Here is a 17,543-nt window from a genome sequence, read left to right on the forward strand (position 1 = left end):
GAAAAGCTGAAGTGAAGAATAAGACAGCATTTGGTAAAGGAGATCTGAGATTCCAGAAACCACAAGATCCAGTTATCTAATCTGCTCAAGAGAAGCCAGAAGGACAGAACATGTACTTAACACCAACCACATGCCTGGAGCTGCCCACAGAGCTCCGCTTCTCTCCTTCTTATTCGCCCCATCAGCAAAGTCCTCTTGGAGGACAGAAACCAGCAGTCCTTGGATCCAATGAGGAACGGGAAGAACTCAGAGGCTGCCTGATTATGGATGAGTCCCTTGAAAATGAGTTGTTAACTCTTCTAGGCCACTTGAAAGCCACCAGGATTGACAAATTCTGGAAAGGCCCCTAGGATGATGGTGTTGTTCCAGTGTCGTCAGAAACCTTTCCCCACGGACAGTGCCTCCTCCTCAGTGCAGGCCATGGTCTGGTGTGGTGGGAAGAGCAGAGGCCCTGAAGTAGCCCAGGTCTTGTCAATTCCCAACCAGCTCTTAAAGAAGAAATGGGTTCTGGGAGAGAGTGACTTGCCCAAGGCCACACCGAATTTGTACCTGGCTCAGTCCATCACCTTTCAGAGCTGGCTCTTTCCAGCACATCAAGCTCTCTTGACCCCATGTCTCTATACAGGCAAAAAAGCAATTTTCAAAGGGAGATGAACAAGCACTCCAGCAGCCAAGCAAGACACTTAGCTCTCACACTCTGGCACTGGAAGTCAGGAAAAAGACTGAGGGTTTGGGCTGGGACCAGAATACGAGGGCAGCCATTTGATCATCTCCTGAAAAAAAGAGCTCCTCAACCTCTGTTTCAGAGGAACCTCTGTTTTCTCAAGTAGCTTGAGCGCCAGTGTGGCCTTCAACCCTCTGGCAGGGACCCAGAGGAGCAAGGGCCAGCAGAACAGGCTGAGTGGCCAGCTAGACCACAGCGTGGCTTCCTGCAAGGGCAAAGGGCCTTGGAGCCGACCTGCTAGGGCCCACCAAGCCTGCCTGACCATCCCTGCTCAGAATGATGGGGACCAAGCTGTGCCAGATGCAGGTCATGGGCCAGCCTGCACCCCAGGCCAGCATGCTCCCTGGTGCCCTGGGCACATTTAAGCTGTCGGCAGTGGAGTGGGGCAGAGCCAGGAGCCAGGAGACAGAGCCACTTGAGACTTCAAAGCTGGCGAGTGTTCCTGATGGCGTCTGCATGTTTACACTTGGTTGAGTCGATGCTGCCAGTTCCTGTGGCCCAGCCCTAAGGCCTTCCCTGACCGGCACCAGTGGGTGCCAGACCCAGGATGGTTGGCATGCCTGGTCTTATCCCACCACTGTGGGAGGGGGACAGAGTCTGCTATCACCCCAGCTCAGAATCCAGATATCTGCATATCCAGAGGAAAGGCCAAATAAATAGTACCAATGATACCCAGTTTACCCAGGGCCCATTCTGTGCGAGGTGGAGCACCCAGCATGTTACATATAGCACCCCCCTTGTTCTCCCACCCCATGAGGCAGTAGAAAACTTCAGGTAAGCAACTTGCCCAAAGTCTTGAACCTGCAGGTGGTCCAGCAAGCCTGGGAGCCTGGCAGGAGCCTCTGCAACCTGTGCTCCTGCTGTGCTTGGTTCTCTTTTCTCTCCAACACAGGTCTCAAGGTGTGTATCTGCTCTGCCCCACCTACCTGCCTCCCCTGCCTGCCATGTCCTGAAACCTAACTGCCAGCCAGCTAACATGCTAAGGTTAGGTATTGTTTTTATCCTGCAGCTGGTGTGGACCTAAAAGAGATTTCTGAGTAAGAACTGGCAGGAACCCCTTTGTTTTGCAGAAAATTACCAGGGTGGAGCTATGCAAGCTGCCAGGGGCAGGGAGGGCTATGGCAAGACCCGTGAGAAGGTGGTGCCTTGAGGAGACAAAGAGGGGCATCCTGGGGTGTGGTAACAGTGAGAAGTCGGCTGTGGAAGCCAGCAGGTGTCGGCTGTGGAAGTCGGCTGTGGAAGAGCACTCGCTGTACTAAGCACCAAGCCCTCACCTGCCCCACCTCCTTCATGTTCACACAGTCCTGAGAAGGCATGATTGTTACTAGCGGAAAAGCCTGGCTCAGCAGGGTGAGTGGCTGCCAGACCATTGAGTTCTGCGGCTCCAGACAGAGCAGGTGCCCAGAGCCTCAGGACAAGACTCAGATGCAGAAGGGTAGGTAAGAGAGGCTGAGCCTTCCCTCTCCAGGCTGCCCGGGCTGGCCCTGCTCCAAGGATTTCTCTAGCACAGGTGACCCGGAACACCCCCACAGCTTCCAACCTGCATCATTCCCCTTGCAGAGTGAAGGGCCTAGCTTCAATGGTTGACCCTGCCTGCCTCTTTAAGCTCCTTGCCCCTGCCCTCCCAGATGGCTAGGGCCAGGCATTGTTTGGCCTCTATGCTTTACAGAAGCAGTCCCTGGACCTAGAATGCCCCTCATCTGCCTTCCAGTCTCCCCCCACGGCCCCCAGTGTCTGAGCAGTGAGCCTTCCAGTCTTAGAAGATACAGCTAAAAGGTCACCACTTTGTGCTTTTCCCTCACCAGCCCACTTCCTCCCACCTTGGCAGAGTTCCTTGTTACCTTTCCTAGCCCTCTGCATACTCCTCTGATGTAGGCATGAGTCTCTGTCCTCCACTAGAGAGACCCAGTTTTCTATGAGGCTTTGTAAAGGAGGAGCAGTTGGTCTGAATCTGCATGTGGCTGAGATGCAAGTGACTTCCTGGGGACAGGGCCCAGTGGTTCCAGCTTCAGCTTTTACACATTCTCCACCCCACATCGTTTTTGCCAGATCTTTGCATACCCAACTTACTCCCTATTTACCTAATACTTTTCTTTACATCTGCCTTTACAAAGAAAGGAGACTTTATATAATACCCTAAAGAGAAGAGTTACTAGCCATAAACAGAAGAAGTTAATGGTAAAAGTACATACAATGCCAAAAAAAAAAAAATCCTATTTATATACTATTGCTACTAGAAGGCTCTGGAATCTTGGCCTTGTTTTCTATTTGTTAAAAAGCAGGTTAGCATGTAACAGAGGGGTGTTAAAGACACCTCTGAATGAAGATTGAAAGAACACCGAAAAAGAGAAAAGCATTATTACTAAGATTCAACATTCTATGATAGTGTGAGAAACAGCCTTAACCAAATGAGGAGCAATTTACTGCTTAATTCCCAAGCCTAGTATATGTGAAAGAATGAAAATACACGTGCGCGCGCACACACACACACACACACACACACACACACACACACACACACACACTTTGTATCTCTCTTTCTCTCTCCATAGCTGCCTATATCTATATCTAACTGCTTTACTTCTAATTTTAATGGCTCATCATTTTACTTTTAAAATCTATTAGGGTTTTTTCTCTGTGGCCACAAGTACAACTATAATCTTAGTTCCATGTGGGCAGAGATTTTGTCTTTTTTCATTCACTGTTATATCTCCAGCCTTTAAAACAATACATAGTAGATGTTCTACAAATATTTGTCTAATGTGGACTGCTGAATATTCAATTTTTGCAAATACTCCACAGGCATAGAAAAAAATGTATACTCTATTTAAGGAGTGTAGGAGAGTTTACATTTATCTAAAAATCAAGCTTATTGATTGTATTCTGCCTCTTTGTCCTTACATCTAGTAGGCCTGATTCTAAAATATGGACTCTGAAGTGCCACCCTATGATTATAATTCTATTTTTTTATCAAGTTGTCCTTAGATTTCTACTGTTTTGTTTTTATGTTTGGTGTGTACAAGTTTATAACAGAGCCTTTTATCATTATATGATGTCCGTTTTTACCTTTGTCAGTATTTTTACTCTCAAATTTCACCTTGTCTGAATTTGATATTGCCATTCATGCTTTTGGCCCATCTTCTTATTCTTAATCTTTGCTTACCACTTTAAGTGTATTTCTTTCTTTTTCTTTAGAGATAGAAAGAGAGAGAAGTGTATTTCTTATAAACAGCATATAACTAGATTTTGTACTTTAACCCAACCTATCAGTCTAAGCATTTAAATAGAATTTGACCATTCACATTTAGTGTAATGACTGATACTTAATGCTGTTCCTTCTATTTTTATTATTATTTAACATTGTTCCCTTTTCCCTATTTTTGTTGGTTTAATCAAATTCATCCCAGTTTTTCCTCTGTGAATGTGAAAGTGCTATTCCACTTTCATTGGATTTATAGTTTCTTTCCCTTTCTCTGTACTCAAAATCTTGCTTTCCCTTTCTCTGTACTCAAAATCACAGAAAAACAAAATCTCTGTACTCAAAATATTTCTATATTTTTACTTTGAAACAGGATACCAGCTATTTCCCTTACCACCATACATTCTAGTAGTCTTTCCTAAATCCTCCCCACAGAAAGACTGGCCATTTAGAACACCTTCACCTTCTTTCTTCTCCCGCTCAGGTGAGACCTCTGGATGTCTCTACCAATCTAAGCTCCCTCTTCTTCTTCTTTTTTCTTCTTCCCCCTTCATTAACCCTTTATTACAAGTCACACTCTTATAGAAGTATATGTGGACTTTTGTGAAAAAATCAAATATATCCAAGAATAAAAAACGCATCACCCCCTCCCACGGCAGCATGGGAGCTCTCTCTCTTTCTCTCTCTCTCTCTGCCTAATAAATTGCTTTCTGCTAAAAAAAAAAAAAAAAAAAAAAAAAAAAATCACATATAGTAGCATATGCATCCCAGTGTTAGCACCAGAGGCAGTGGGTACGCAAGAAAAAGCCCAGTTCCTAAGGACTGCTGCAAGAGTTTAATGCTTTCAGCTGCGGATGATTATTAGACTTTTTCTTGCAGGATGCTCATTTAGACATCCTGAATGGTTAATAGGGCTCTATTTCAAGAGCCCTATTAACCATTTATATCAGGGGTTGGAAAATTATAGCCAAAGGGTCAAAATCTGCCCGTTATGTTTTTGTATGGCCTGTGAGCTAAGAATGGGTTTTATATTTTCTAATGGGTTGGAGAATTTCGAAAGAAGAATATCTTGTTATATGTGAAAACTATAAAATTTAAATTTCAGTGTTCACAAAAAAACATTTTAAGGGAACATAGTCATGTCCGTTTGTTTACATATTGTCTATGGCTGCCTTTGTGTCACATTGGCAGAGTTGAGTAGTTGAGTCTGAGACCTGATGAGGTGCTCAGTAAACTACAGATGCCAGTAATACAGTTATAACTTGCAGTACCTTGCCCAGTGACACATTTTATTTATTTATTTTTATTATTGTTGCCTGCCCATCACATGAAAACAAGAAAAGTAGACTTCAGATGTCACACTTTTAAGGCTCAGTGGGTATGGATTATTATTTTATCAAATTACATGGCAAAGCACTGTGCTTATTACTAGTTGTGTTAATAGAATACGAGATACACTGACATCACAATATTCCCAACTCACAGAAAAACAATGGTCAAAAAAGAGAAAACTTAAAACAGTATATCTCATCATAGCAGACACACAAAACAATAAAAAATGAGAATGAGGCTGCAACCAAAGTAGGTTTCCAAGTGGCTCATTTGTTAGCCAAGCAAGAAAAGCCATTTACCAATGGTAAGTTAATTAAGTTGTGTTTGATCGAAACAGCTGAAAGAAGAATCCAGAGAAAATAAGCTTGTTTAAGATTATTAGATTTGGGGCAAGAGCAGTTGCTTAGGTTTGGCCCATGGGCGATAGTTTGCTCTATGTAATACTAATGAGTTAAGCCATATTTGGTAGGGTACCTGACCACCTCTCAGTGTGACCCAGTGACGCAGAGCACAGGAAATAAAAACACACTCTGGCGGGGCTTGGAAATTAGCATCTTCTGTGTTAACTGTCCTCAGCATCACGTATTTACATCATGCTTTCATTTTCTTTCTAGACCTTATTATAACTTGAAAGTGCCTAATTTACTGTTCACTACAACCTCCCCTATGAAGACAAGAACTTTGTCTATCTTGTTTTATGCCCAGTGCCTGGCACAAACGTAGGAGCTCAGTAAACATCTGAATATATGAATGAAGGATGCCTTTATCGGAAATGGGCTCAGAAGGCCTATATGTCTTAAACCCTCTGGTGGAAAGTGCTCACTCAACACACAGGTATAGAGCCAGGGTCTCCCTTTGTGATGAACTGAGATAGCTCAGAGGCCCAAGCCCAGATTCTCAGAAAGCTAACTGTGCTTGCAGAGTAGATGTGCTCACCTTGCCCCACATTACAGAGCAAAGGCTGGGTGCTGGCTAACCATGGAGGTGGAGATTTTGCCCAAGAGACCAGATTTTACCTTTTCAAGATTCTCTGATCTTCCAGTAACTTCTCTGAATAGAAGCATATCCAGGAAGCTGAGTGGTAGCTGTGATGTACCCAGGAATTTTTGGAGTCAGCCAAGCATGTGGGGAAAGATGAGCACAGGGCACTTCTCTGGCTCCTGCACTGGACAGCCACACCCATTAACCTGCCTGACTCTTAGCCCCTCCCTCTTCCACCAACCCTGGGTGGCTCCTGATAGGGTCCAGGGGGATTGGCTCCTGTGCTTCAAAGAGAAATAATGGAGTCCCAGGGAAAAGAGTGGACCCACGCTCCAGGGGTTACTATTTTGACTCTAAGAGCTTAAACATTAAAAATGATAAAACAATAAGGACACAGTAGAAGACAAGCACTGATCTCAGAACCTGACATGCAATCTCCTGTCTCACCTTCATCTAATCCTGGTGCAGCACTGTGAAAATTCCCACTTCACATGGAAGTCTCACGGCCTGCCCAACTTTTCACACTAGGAGGTGGTAAGGCTAGAGTAAAGCCCAGGCCTGCACACTGGACCAGTCTATCACATGGCCAAGCCCCTGGTCAAGCAAGATGATCTGTAAATCTCTGGGTGATCTGGGGCCTACTCAAAGCAAACAGGGCTGCCCCTTTGGGACAAGTCCAGCTGATCACTGATAACTACACTAGGAATGCTACTATCCTGCTTCACCTGATGGGAGTTGGCTCTTACATATGAAACCACAAGCTATGATGGCTCTTTCTAAACAACCCAGTGAGGTCAAGACTGTCCTTCAAAGGAATGAACAATTGAGATTAAATGGCTGCCCAAGGTGTACAAGCTGTTTTGTGGTACATCCAGGGCTTGAGCCTACTCTGTGGGATCTCCAAGTTCAACCTTACCAAGAAGGAAAGTCTCCCACCAAGGAGATTCCAGCTTTTCAAGAGAATGCAGACTCGTTTGACATACTGGGCAAGAATCTGTCTGACACAGTGGAAATATCACGACTCAGAGGACAGCTAGTGGCGAGTTCAAACTTCAGCTTTACTACGCTGTGGCCTTGGGTAGGTCACTTCACATTTCTCGAGCTGGTTTCCAGTCTGGCTGCCCTTGGGAAGGGGGCCTGGGTTCGGAGTAGAAAGAAAACTTTCTTACACTGAATAATTGTCTTGTTTGAAATTTTTTACCACGTGCATGTATTACTTTTCCTAAATATTTGCATATAATTTGATTGATTTAATTGGGGAAAAATGTACATAGGAAAAATAATGACCTCTTCTTTGGGGCTATTAAAAGGTTTCAATATAAAGTATGCAGCTAGTAAAGGTGCATAGTATGTGCTGAATCAACAGAGTGATGATGGGGTGGAGGGAAGTGAGAGACAGGCTCATTCCTGCCCTGAGGCCCAGAGGAGAACATGTAGCACAGAAGCCCCAGCCTACAGCCAGCCCCTAGCATTAAGGAAGGTGCCCATTCAGCTAGAGCCTCAGGGGCCTGTGAGTTGGGGGAGATGCCCCTATCCTGGACACCCATGCCCTTTCCTCTCTTGTGGAGCCTCAGGAAGCCCCTCTGCCCTGACCAAAGCCCTGGGGTCATAGGATCTCACCTCTGCACACATCTACAGTCACCCCATGCAGCTGTCCCTGGTTAGAGGAAGCCTGTCTCTGCTCAGGGTTGTCTATGTGGGATTTGGACTCAGCTTCTGTAGACTGCCTATGGTTCTTGTGCTTCCACTTCCAGCCTCCCCGGCCTGAGCAGGAAAAGGCTGGTGGCCCCAGGGATGCCCCAGGTTGGTGGCAGGGCATAGGTCAACATGTCTCCTGGCCCCTCCTTCAGCCCTTTGAAGGCATGAGTCATTTTGGCCGTATGTTTACTTGCTCCTCATAGATCCTCCCTCCCAGTTCTTAAAGGAAGTGACTGCTGCACTACCGCTGACAGGCCTGAGTGGGAGCAATTAGACCCAGGAGCCACACCAATTGGGACATTACTCTCTCATAGATATTTTACTATAGAATAATTATACTCCAAACACTGCTAATAAATCAGGCTAGACAAACGAGTGACACACACTTTATCACCTTCACCTTCAATCAGCATCTTGGGACTGGCCTAAGGCTGATGGAGCTCTGAGCAGGCCTCAGCGGCCCCACGGAGCTAACGGTCCAAGCTCTGGGTCTGGGGAAGGGAGAGGACGGGGTTGCTCCTCAATCCATCACTTGAGGGCAGGTCTAGGTACAAGGGCAGGAGAAAAAGAGGGCCAGGGAGAGCACCCAGGAAGAACCTGAGACAAGAAGAAGGGGAGGGTTAGGGGTTGCAGTGACAGAGAATCCCAGAGGAGAAAACTCAGGGATCTGAAGAGGATAGAGACCTAGAGGGGAGGGTGGGGGATGGAAGCCCATCACATGTGACACTGTGGATGGGCCAGATGTTGTGCTGGCACCTGCACTAAGCCCAGGGGACCTCATCGGGCTCCTGTGAGGGACTGAGGTACTTGTTGAAAGCCTCAGGGCAGATACCTCCTGCTAGGGGCCTGAGCCCCTAACAGTGCAGTCGCCAGCACTCTGTGCTCTCTGAGTCAGTCAAAACCCAGTCATGTCCCAGGACAGTTACTGCTGAACTGCTTGGGCCCACAGCCAGGGAGCCAGCCACAAGAGACAGTGAGGTCTGGCTGTCCATCTATCCCTCCTTCAAGGCCTGATGGGCATGGATTTCCACTTGGTGCTGTGTGGATAGCTGCTGGGGATGGATGCCCTGTGCGAGAAGGTGATTCCACTACTTCAGGGGAGACCACCGTGTTCTGTCCTCCCTAGTGGCAGGCCCATCCCAATTGGCACTGGTCCCAGGTTATGAGGTATCACAGGACCAGCTGAGGGAGGCCGAGGGCCCAGTCAGGGTCTCCTAGGACAGAGCAAACACCACCCTGAAAGCCCAAGGCCCAGGGTCACCCAGCAAGGCACAGCCAAGGCCTCATTCTACCTCAACTAGACTGGCTCACCCACATGCCTAAGGCCTGCATCCAGCAATGATGAACTTCAGGCACCCTAGGTGGCCAGGGGCTGGACCTCCCACTGTGTCAGCTTCCTGTACCTTCCTTCTTCTTGCTCTCTGGCACCCCTTGCCACCACTAGCCTCTTCCCCTCAGTCCACAGGTGATGAAAGACCAGGCCTGACATAGCAGATGGGCAGTGTTTTCCTCTGGAGAAGGAGCACATGGGAAGCCCCCCAGCCAGATGGAGGTATGGTGCCCACCAAGGGCAAGAGAGTGGGGCCTAGTCAGGGCAGCAGGCCAGGGAGGCCAGTGCTAACCGTTGCCATCTGACGCTGGCTGTGGGGGAGCCCAGACCTGCTAAGACCCATGGGGGCCACCTCCACCATGTAAATAAGTGGGGGTGGGATAGCTGGGTGGGATTGGGTGCAGTGGGAGTCCTCCTGCCCAGGTGCTGACCCTGGCTCTGTGACTGACCAGCTGAGAGAACTATGCCCACTTGACCACTCTGGACATCAGGTACCTTATCCAGAAACTATAGAGGTTGGCACCAGAAGGTCGCTGAGGGCCTTTGGCTCTCATCACAGATGTCAGGCCATGGATCCCGGCCACCCAAGCAAGAAGGGAAGGGGTGTGGGGCCAGGCAAGGGCATGCTCACCCGCTCCACGAGGCCATGCTTGTGCTTCAGCTTGTACACCTTTAGCCTGGGCAGGAAGCTGTCGGCATAGTTCCTGTCCTCCAGCCCATGGAGCAGGATGCCATGGAAAGCCAGCCGGCACGTGTTGGCATGAATGTCCGCATCTAGCCTGGAGCCAATCACCAGGCATAGCCGAGGGCAGGTGACGGGCTTCTCAAACTCCACCAGGGCCCACTGCTGCCGAGGGCAATGGCCCTCTGTGGTCTGGCCAGCCTTCTCGTCAGCCTCATCATTGTCTGTCACTGTTGATGCCAAATCCTTGCATAAGTACTGTTCCTGGAAGAGGTATTCTTGAGTGAAGTCGAAGGAGTCCAGTATAGGTTCCTGGTCAAAGTTATCTGGAGCAGGAGTGAAGAACATCAACTTGCCCATGACTGTCTCATGGCCCACTGTAATGTGGAACTTGGCCTTGGTCTGCAGGGGCCCCCGAAAATATGGTATCTTTTCCACAGAGATAAGGGCTGCGTGGACAGTGTGCAGGGACTCAGGGGCACACACCAACCCGCGCTCCAGCAGCTTGGGGTCAAACTGGGTGACACAGATGCCCAGCCGGTCTCCTTGCATGGCTGAAGTGATGGGCCTGTGGAACATTTGCATGGACTTCACCTTCTTCACCACCTGATGGGGAGCAAGTGAGAAAGCACATGAAACCAACAAGCCTTGGGGCTGTGGGGAGGAGAGGGGAGCTGCAGCTAGATAATCCTGTCCCCGTGCTCACCACCATCTGCAGGGACTGTGAGGACCAGCCAAGGGTTCCAGGGCCCAGGTAGAGTCTCCTAGACCAGAGCAGGCACCACACTGAAAGCAAAAGGCCGAGAGCCACCAGCAAAGCAGGGCTGGGGCCCCACTCTCCAAGACTTACTGGTTTTCCAGGAGGAAGGCAGGGGTCATAGCAGCCAAATCCCTGACTACCTTAGTTCCCTTCATCCCTGCTCCAACCCAGGTTCTAGTCCCTTCTATTAACCATGCAGGCACTTTGCAGCCCTCTGTCCAGGTTTGCCTGCCTCCTTCCCCCAGAATGGCCTCCTCAGCTGCTCAGCCTGTAGAGCTGTGCCCATCTGCCCTCTAAAGCCTGGGACAAGCACTACTGCTCGGGAAAGCCTGCCCCAACCCCAGTGGCAGAACTTGTCCCTGACTCCTTAGTGGGTAACCCTGCCCCTCTGAATCCCACAGCCTGTGCAGTCACTGTCTATTGTGTATCTGCTGCCTGCTGGCCTGTGGGTGGCCTAGAGCAGGAACTCTCTTCATTCATTCAACTCATATTTCCAGAGTGCCTACTGTGTGCCAGGCGCTGTTCTAGAGGAAGAAATAGAGTGACTTCTAGGTTTCCAAAGAACTTAATATCTAGAAATAACAGCAACAACAAAATCACAAATATAGGAAAAATTATATATATTATATATTAATTCAATCCATATCAATATAAATTAATATATAAATTACATGCCTACAAATAAATATTATTTAATATAATTATGTTAAATTATATATATATTTTGTATATAACAGACAACATACGCTATAAAGAAAACAATGCAGGGTGATGTGATAGAGATGGCCTGGGTAGGGTAAGGGTCTAGCAGAAGTAAGTTTAGCTAAGACTTTAGCATAAAGCAGCCAGCTGCATGAGGACCCAAGGAAAGACAGCTGTAAATGGGGGAACTGGTAAGTACAAGCCCTAAGAGGGCAGCAGCTTGGTGAGTCTGAGTATGCATAGAGGCAGGAGGGCTGCAGCAGGGGTGGGGAGGGATACAGCAGGGAAGGAGGTTGATATGGTTTGGCTGTGCCACCCAAATCGCATCTTGAATTGTAGCTTCCTTAATTGCCATGTGTTGTGGGAGGGACCTGGTGGGAGGTAATTGAATCATGGGGGTATGGGGTACCCCCATACTGGTAGTAAATAAGTGTCACTAGATCTGATGGTTGTATAAGGGGAAACTCCTTTAACTTTGCTCTCATTCTCTCTCTTGCCTGGCGCCATGTAAGACATGCCTTTGGCCTTCCACCGTGATTGTGAGGCCTCCTTAGCCACGTGGAACTGTGAGTCCACTAAGCCTCTTTTGTGAAAAAATAAATTACCCAGTCTCTGGTATATCTTTATCAGCAGCGTGAAAACAGACTAATACAGAGGTCAAGGCTCGGGCTCCACAGTAGAGTGCAAGGTCCGGAAGTCACTGGAGGAGTTTAGGCAAAGGAGTAACTTGATCTTATCTCTGTTTCTAAAATATCACACTGACTACTATACTGGGCAGATTTCTGCATTCACAGTTTGTAAATCAAGAACAGACACAGAAAGTCTCCAGTAATGAATGGACATTCCTACCTATGATCCACTGTCTCTGAGATGAAACTGTGTTCATAGATTTTTGTTTAATGAAGCAGAGAAATGTGTAATGTATTTCAGAAAACCTGCCATCAAAAATAGTTAAATTAAAGAGAATTTTGACGCTTAGGTTGCAAGCGTCCCTGTCTACCGAGTCGGGGTGTGCGAACACTCATTTTCTCCCTGGATAGGGGGAGAGTGTGTTGCTAATGGCCCACGAGCCCAGGCCCTTTCCTGGAGAGCCATAATACTCTAGTGTTTGTTTAAAGATCATTAACTACCTAACCAGAGGTCAGGGGGCAGAGAAAGTGAGACGCACAGTGTCAGAAGCCACAGCCAAGATCAATCACAAAGAAACAGAAAACATCTCTGAAATGGTCTGAAAAGGCAATGGGAGAATGAGAGTTTTGGGAACATTACTCAGAGTCACTGGAGAATATCACCTTACACTAAGCATCGTCTGCCCAGTGAGGTGGGGCCCAGGTCACAGCTCTTCCCTCCCAGGCGCCTGCAGCAGCCTGTGAGGCTTTCTAAAACGTTTCTCTGATGATGCAATTATTTGTCACCAGCTCCTATGTGGGCTCCCATCGTCTACCTCATGGCTTTCAAAGCTTGTCATGGTCCTGCCATGAGCAGGAAGATCCTCTGGTCAGTTGAAATTCTATGGGGACTCCCTGTGATGGGTGGGGGTCTGCTGGCACCCCCTCCAGTGACCCACAAGGCACTCCGCTGAAAAGCCTTACTCACAGGGCCGAGCACCCTCTCCTTAACTTGGCCACCAGGAAGCCTCCACCACGCAGCTCAACTCCACAGCCTTTTCAGCCCCACATTCTCCCCAACCCTGAAACCGCAGCCAAGGGACTCTTGAACAATTCCTTGCACATGCTGTGCTTCTGAATGTCTCTGTGCTTTGCCCCTGTGGCTTCTCCATGGAATTTCTTCCACTGGCAAATTCCCATTCATCCCTAACCTCTGCTCCCATGGACCTCCTGGAAGGGCTTCCCTGACTCCAGACACAGCTGGTCACTGGAACCTGATTCACTGTTTGGTCACCACTGCTTTACAGGTCAGCCCCTCCCTGCCACTGTGTTCCAACAGATTCAAATTATATACGAAACACCCATGAGCCCATTGCCCCCTCCACCTCTGAACTACACTATTGACAATTCATGCCTACCTGTGTGGTCCTCCCCACCCAGCTTCCCCCCCTTCCCCAGCGGGAGGGAGCCACTGCCTTGAATTTGGAACGCAGCATTCCCTTTCTTTTTATACACACGTGCGTATGATTGTGTAGAGGCTAACTACATATGTAGCACACATGCCTAATCAGTAATTTGCTTTGTTGTGTAAGTTTTTGAACTGTATGAATGAGGCATTGTGCCAGTTATGATACTAAAAATCTGTGCACATGGTACATGCACCTGCAGCTCATTTGCTGCCGATGCCATCTGCCGTACTTTGTGCAGGTAGGATGTAGCAACCTGGGTTCCTATCGATGTGCACTGGGGGGCATTTCCAGTTCTTTGCTGGAAATACTGCAGTGAATTTCTTCTGTCACAAAGATCCTGCATGGGCACAGGTGCAAGGGCTTCTGGAGTTGTGGACATAGTTCCTGGAGTTGAACTTCTGGGTTACAGGGTGAGTGGGCGTTCAACTTTGCTAGGTAGATAAGTCAACTTCCACCAACAAAGCCCAAGATACCCCATTGATACACATCTGCTCCAACATTTGGCATTGCCAGATTTCTTAATTTTGGCCTATCAAATGTGTATCTCTTCCCTTCTAAATCCCAAGACAGGGACTGTGGTCTCCCTATTGCTGCGTCCTCGGTGCCCAGCACAGGGCTGCTGAGAAACCTGCTTCTGACAGGTCTAGATAAATGCCCAACCCCTCTAAAGAGAATGACTGCATCAGGTTCTGGAAAAGAAGTGCCCCTTGTGGCAAAATCATACCTGGCAAAGCACCAAGCTGAGATTCCAGACCTGCTGGGGCTTGAGCAAGATCCTTGTGTTTATGAGCCTTCCTGTGAGAGAGGGCGGCCAGGGGCCTTGCGCTGCCCTGACGCCCCCTCCCACTCCTCCTCCCCATCAAGCCCAACGCCAAGCAGGCTTTATTCAAAGCATGTTCTCTTTTCAACAGGGCTTGTGTTCTCAGGACGAAATCATAAAGAATGCCTTACCAGGGCACCATGAAGAGCACGAAGATAAATAACTGTGCAAATCAAGATTTTAAGGGCCTAGACAGGAAATTGTGAAGCAGATAAAGATGGGGACAGGGCGGCATGGCACTCCCGTGGGTTCTCATAGGCGCATGCAGACAGCATCGCCACACAGGGTAGTCAGCGAGCCCATGCTCACTGAGGGGCGCTTCAGAACAGAAGACCCATTTAGAACACCAAAGATAAAGAAAAGTAGATAATTTTACCAACCTAAGAATGAGAAAAACAGGCTTTCCTTTCAGTCATTTATCTTCTAGCCAACTTTGAGGGCCTCTCTCCATCTACTGAATAACTCACTTCTCAAATATTAGCTAATAATGCCCACGGGGCACAGCTGAGGTAGCGCACACACATTCTCTCAACATGTGGGTAGCAACCTTCTCTCAGGTACCAGGCCCAGGCCCTGGAATGCCAGCAGAGTGAGCAAAACAGACAGTTTTAGACAGCTGGGTTCTATAGTCTGGTGGCTGCTAGAGAAGAAAGATGTTAATTAGATCACCACTGAATACATAAGGAATTATGAAACTGGGGGAGGTGCTATGAGAAAAAAGGACAAGTCTCTATGAAAGTGAACAACTAGGAGATCTAATTCATCACAGGTAGTCAGAGAGGACTTCCTTGAGGAGGTGGCATTACAGCCAAGACCAGATTGGTAATGAACCACCTACAGGGATTCCAGGCAGAGAGAAGAGCACAGCAGGCCTAAGGCCCTGGGCAGGGGAAGAACCAGGCCCCTAGTGGAACTGCGGGTGGCAGGGCTGGCTGCAGTGGAGTGGTCCAGGGAGACAGCAGGTTGGAGACATGGGCCAGCCACTATCGCCATGGGACAAAGCACCAGGAATCCACCAGTGGTGGGGATCAGAGGAATGACACCCGCCAGTTTGTAGTTTTAAAAGATGCAAACTGGCTACACAGTGTGGGGAATAGATTCAAGGGAGGTGGAGAAATATGAAAGGAAACATGGAAATTAGCAAGGAAGATACTCAGAGTTCAAGACATATTTTGGCGGTGACAGACTAGATGTGGGATGAGGAGAGACTGGTGTGTAAAGAACAGCACCCAGGTTTCTAGTTTGAGGATCTGCCTCATTCTAGGTGGGAGGAGGGAGGCGCTGGCTTCAGGGGAGGGGAGCTGGGAGCTTTGCAAGTAGGAGCTCTCTCTGAGGCTGCCGTAGAAACACAGATGTCCGAGTTCCAGGGGAGTTGGAGGCCAGAGTTGGAAGCATACAGACTTACACTCAACTGCTTCCTTGGATGGCTAATAGGCATCCCAGCTTACTAGGCCCAGAATCTAAAGTCTCCTTCAACCTTCTTCTGCAGGGCAACGCTCAGATGTCAAGGGAAAAGCCAGGGCTTCCACCCACCCAGACTCTCCTTGTCCTCTCGTAGCCGTAACCAGCCATCAGGAAATGGGGTCCACTCTACCTTCCAAGCAGGTCCAGTGCCTGACCCTTCCTGTCTCTGCACTGTCCACCCTGGTTCCAGCCCCACCTGGCTTGGATCGATGCCCTCTTCCCTGCAGCCTATTCTTCCAAGGGCAGCTTAAACACAGGTGATGTGACCCTGGGGTTTGCCTCCAGGCTCTCCACTGCCCTCCCATCTCACTCTGTAAAAGCTGAAGTCCTTTCTAGGACTCACAAGGCCCCATAACCCGGCCCCTGTGATGTCTCTGACTTTATTTGCTGTGACCCTCCCACCCACTGTTAACATCCCTTCAGTCACATGGGCCTTGCTTCCCGTTCCCTGAATGTGCCAGTCATGCTCCCGCCTCGACCTCTGCACCTGCACCTCAGACACCAGCTATCTCTCTTCCTCACTTCCTTCCCGTCCCTGCTCAGATGCCACTGTATCAGAGCCCCTCCTCGGCCACCAAGTGAGAGATAGGCACTGGCCTATCCCCACCACTCTCTAGCACCTTGCCCACTTGGTTTTTCATCACAGAGCTTCCCACCACTTGGCATCCCTTTGTTCACTGGCTGTTATTCCCACACTGGAATGGAACCTCCATGAGGACCAGGGTTTGCTTTGTTTTTCTCCATTTCTAATTACAGTGCCCGGCCATGCCTGGAATGTGGAAGGCCTCAATGCAAGTGGGAAGAGTAACTGAAGTAGCCAAGTCACACAGGCCCTCTCTCGGGGAGCTCCTCCTGGGCCTGGGCTCCACATCCATAGCTGCAGGAACAGGGTGGGCCCAGGGGCTGGCCAGGCCCTCAAAGGTTCCACACAACCCCAAGGGTAAAGAGTCTTCCAAATGGGAGGATAGGACTGGGGCCTGCTGCCCAGGGACCTCCGGTGTCCCAGGCGGGATACGCAGTGAGAAGAGCAGCAGAGAAGGCTAGGGGTGGAATGGGGAGACGTGCTGCTGCCCTATACCACCAGGGTGGCCCCCAGGAGGCCTGTGCCCTGAGCCCAGCTCCCCAGAGGGCATGGGTGGCTGCAGAGGCTTTCCCTCCCATCCTTCCTGTCCCTCCAGCACCAAGCACTTCTGAGGAAGGAGGGAGGGAGGAACACATCAAGCAAGCAAACACTTTTTAAAACTCAAGTTCATGCTTGCTAAGCAGTTTGGTCCTTTCTGATTAACAAAGAAGCTCTGCCATCCTGTGGGTCAGTTATTCTTCATAAAAACCCCACAGGCAGGTCAATATTTTGACATTCAATTTTATGGATGAAGAAACAGGTTTTTGATGTCTCCAAGGTCACAAAGCAAATAGGCTGAGACTTGGGACAATAAACGCTGGAACTGCAAGGCAGGCCTGATGTTCCACGGCCTTGGCTCTGACAGCTGAGCAGAACCACACCCTACCCTGCCAGGCTCGGGGCTCAGCCAGTCTGGGTGCTGGCAGCAGGCAGCTGTGGCTCCTGGGTGATCGACCATGTAGAGCCCACACAGCCTGAGCCCAAAAAGACGGCTCCTGGGGTAGAAGCAGAGAGGGAAGACTCCAGACAGGAGACTCCACACCATCACCATGACTCTCACATCAATGCCAATGGGCAAGTGAGATGAGCCCCCTTTCTCAGGTGAGGAAGCAAAGCCCAGGAGAGTCAGGCCTGCCTCAAGACTCAGGTGTG

General features: G+C 48.9%; 1 protein-coding gene across 2 annotated transcripts in view; it reads right to left on the minus strand.

The window, feature by feature from the left end:
* The window catches only part of EEFSEC (eukaryotic elongation factor, selenocysteine-tRNA specific), a 270,247-nt gene that overhangs the window by 60,658 nt on the left and 192,046 nt on the right, over nt 1-17,543 (minus strand). For both annotated transcript variants that reach the window (XM_012435371.3, XM_064362160.1), the window contains exon 5: nt 9,896-10,552. In XM_012435371.3, the coding sequence (XP_012290794.2) occupies nt 9,896-10,552 (657 nt within the window). The remainder of the gene's footprint in view (nt 1-9,895; nt 10,553-17,543) is intronic.

This window comes from Aotus nancymaae, unplaced genomic scaffold, assembly GCF_030222135.1.
Source record: "Aotus nancymaae isolate 86718 unplaced genomic scaffold, 86718_ANA_hifiasm-v0.15.2.pri h1tg000046l, whole genome shotgun sequence".
In the NCBI taxonomy this organism is placed as follows: Eukaryota; Metazoa; Chordata; class Mammalia; order Primates; family Aotidae; genus Aotus; species Aotus nancymaae.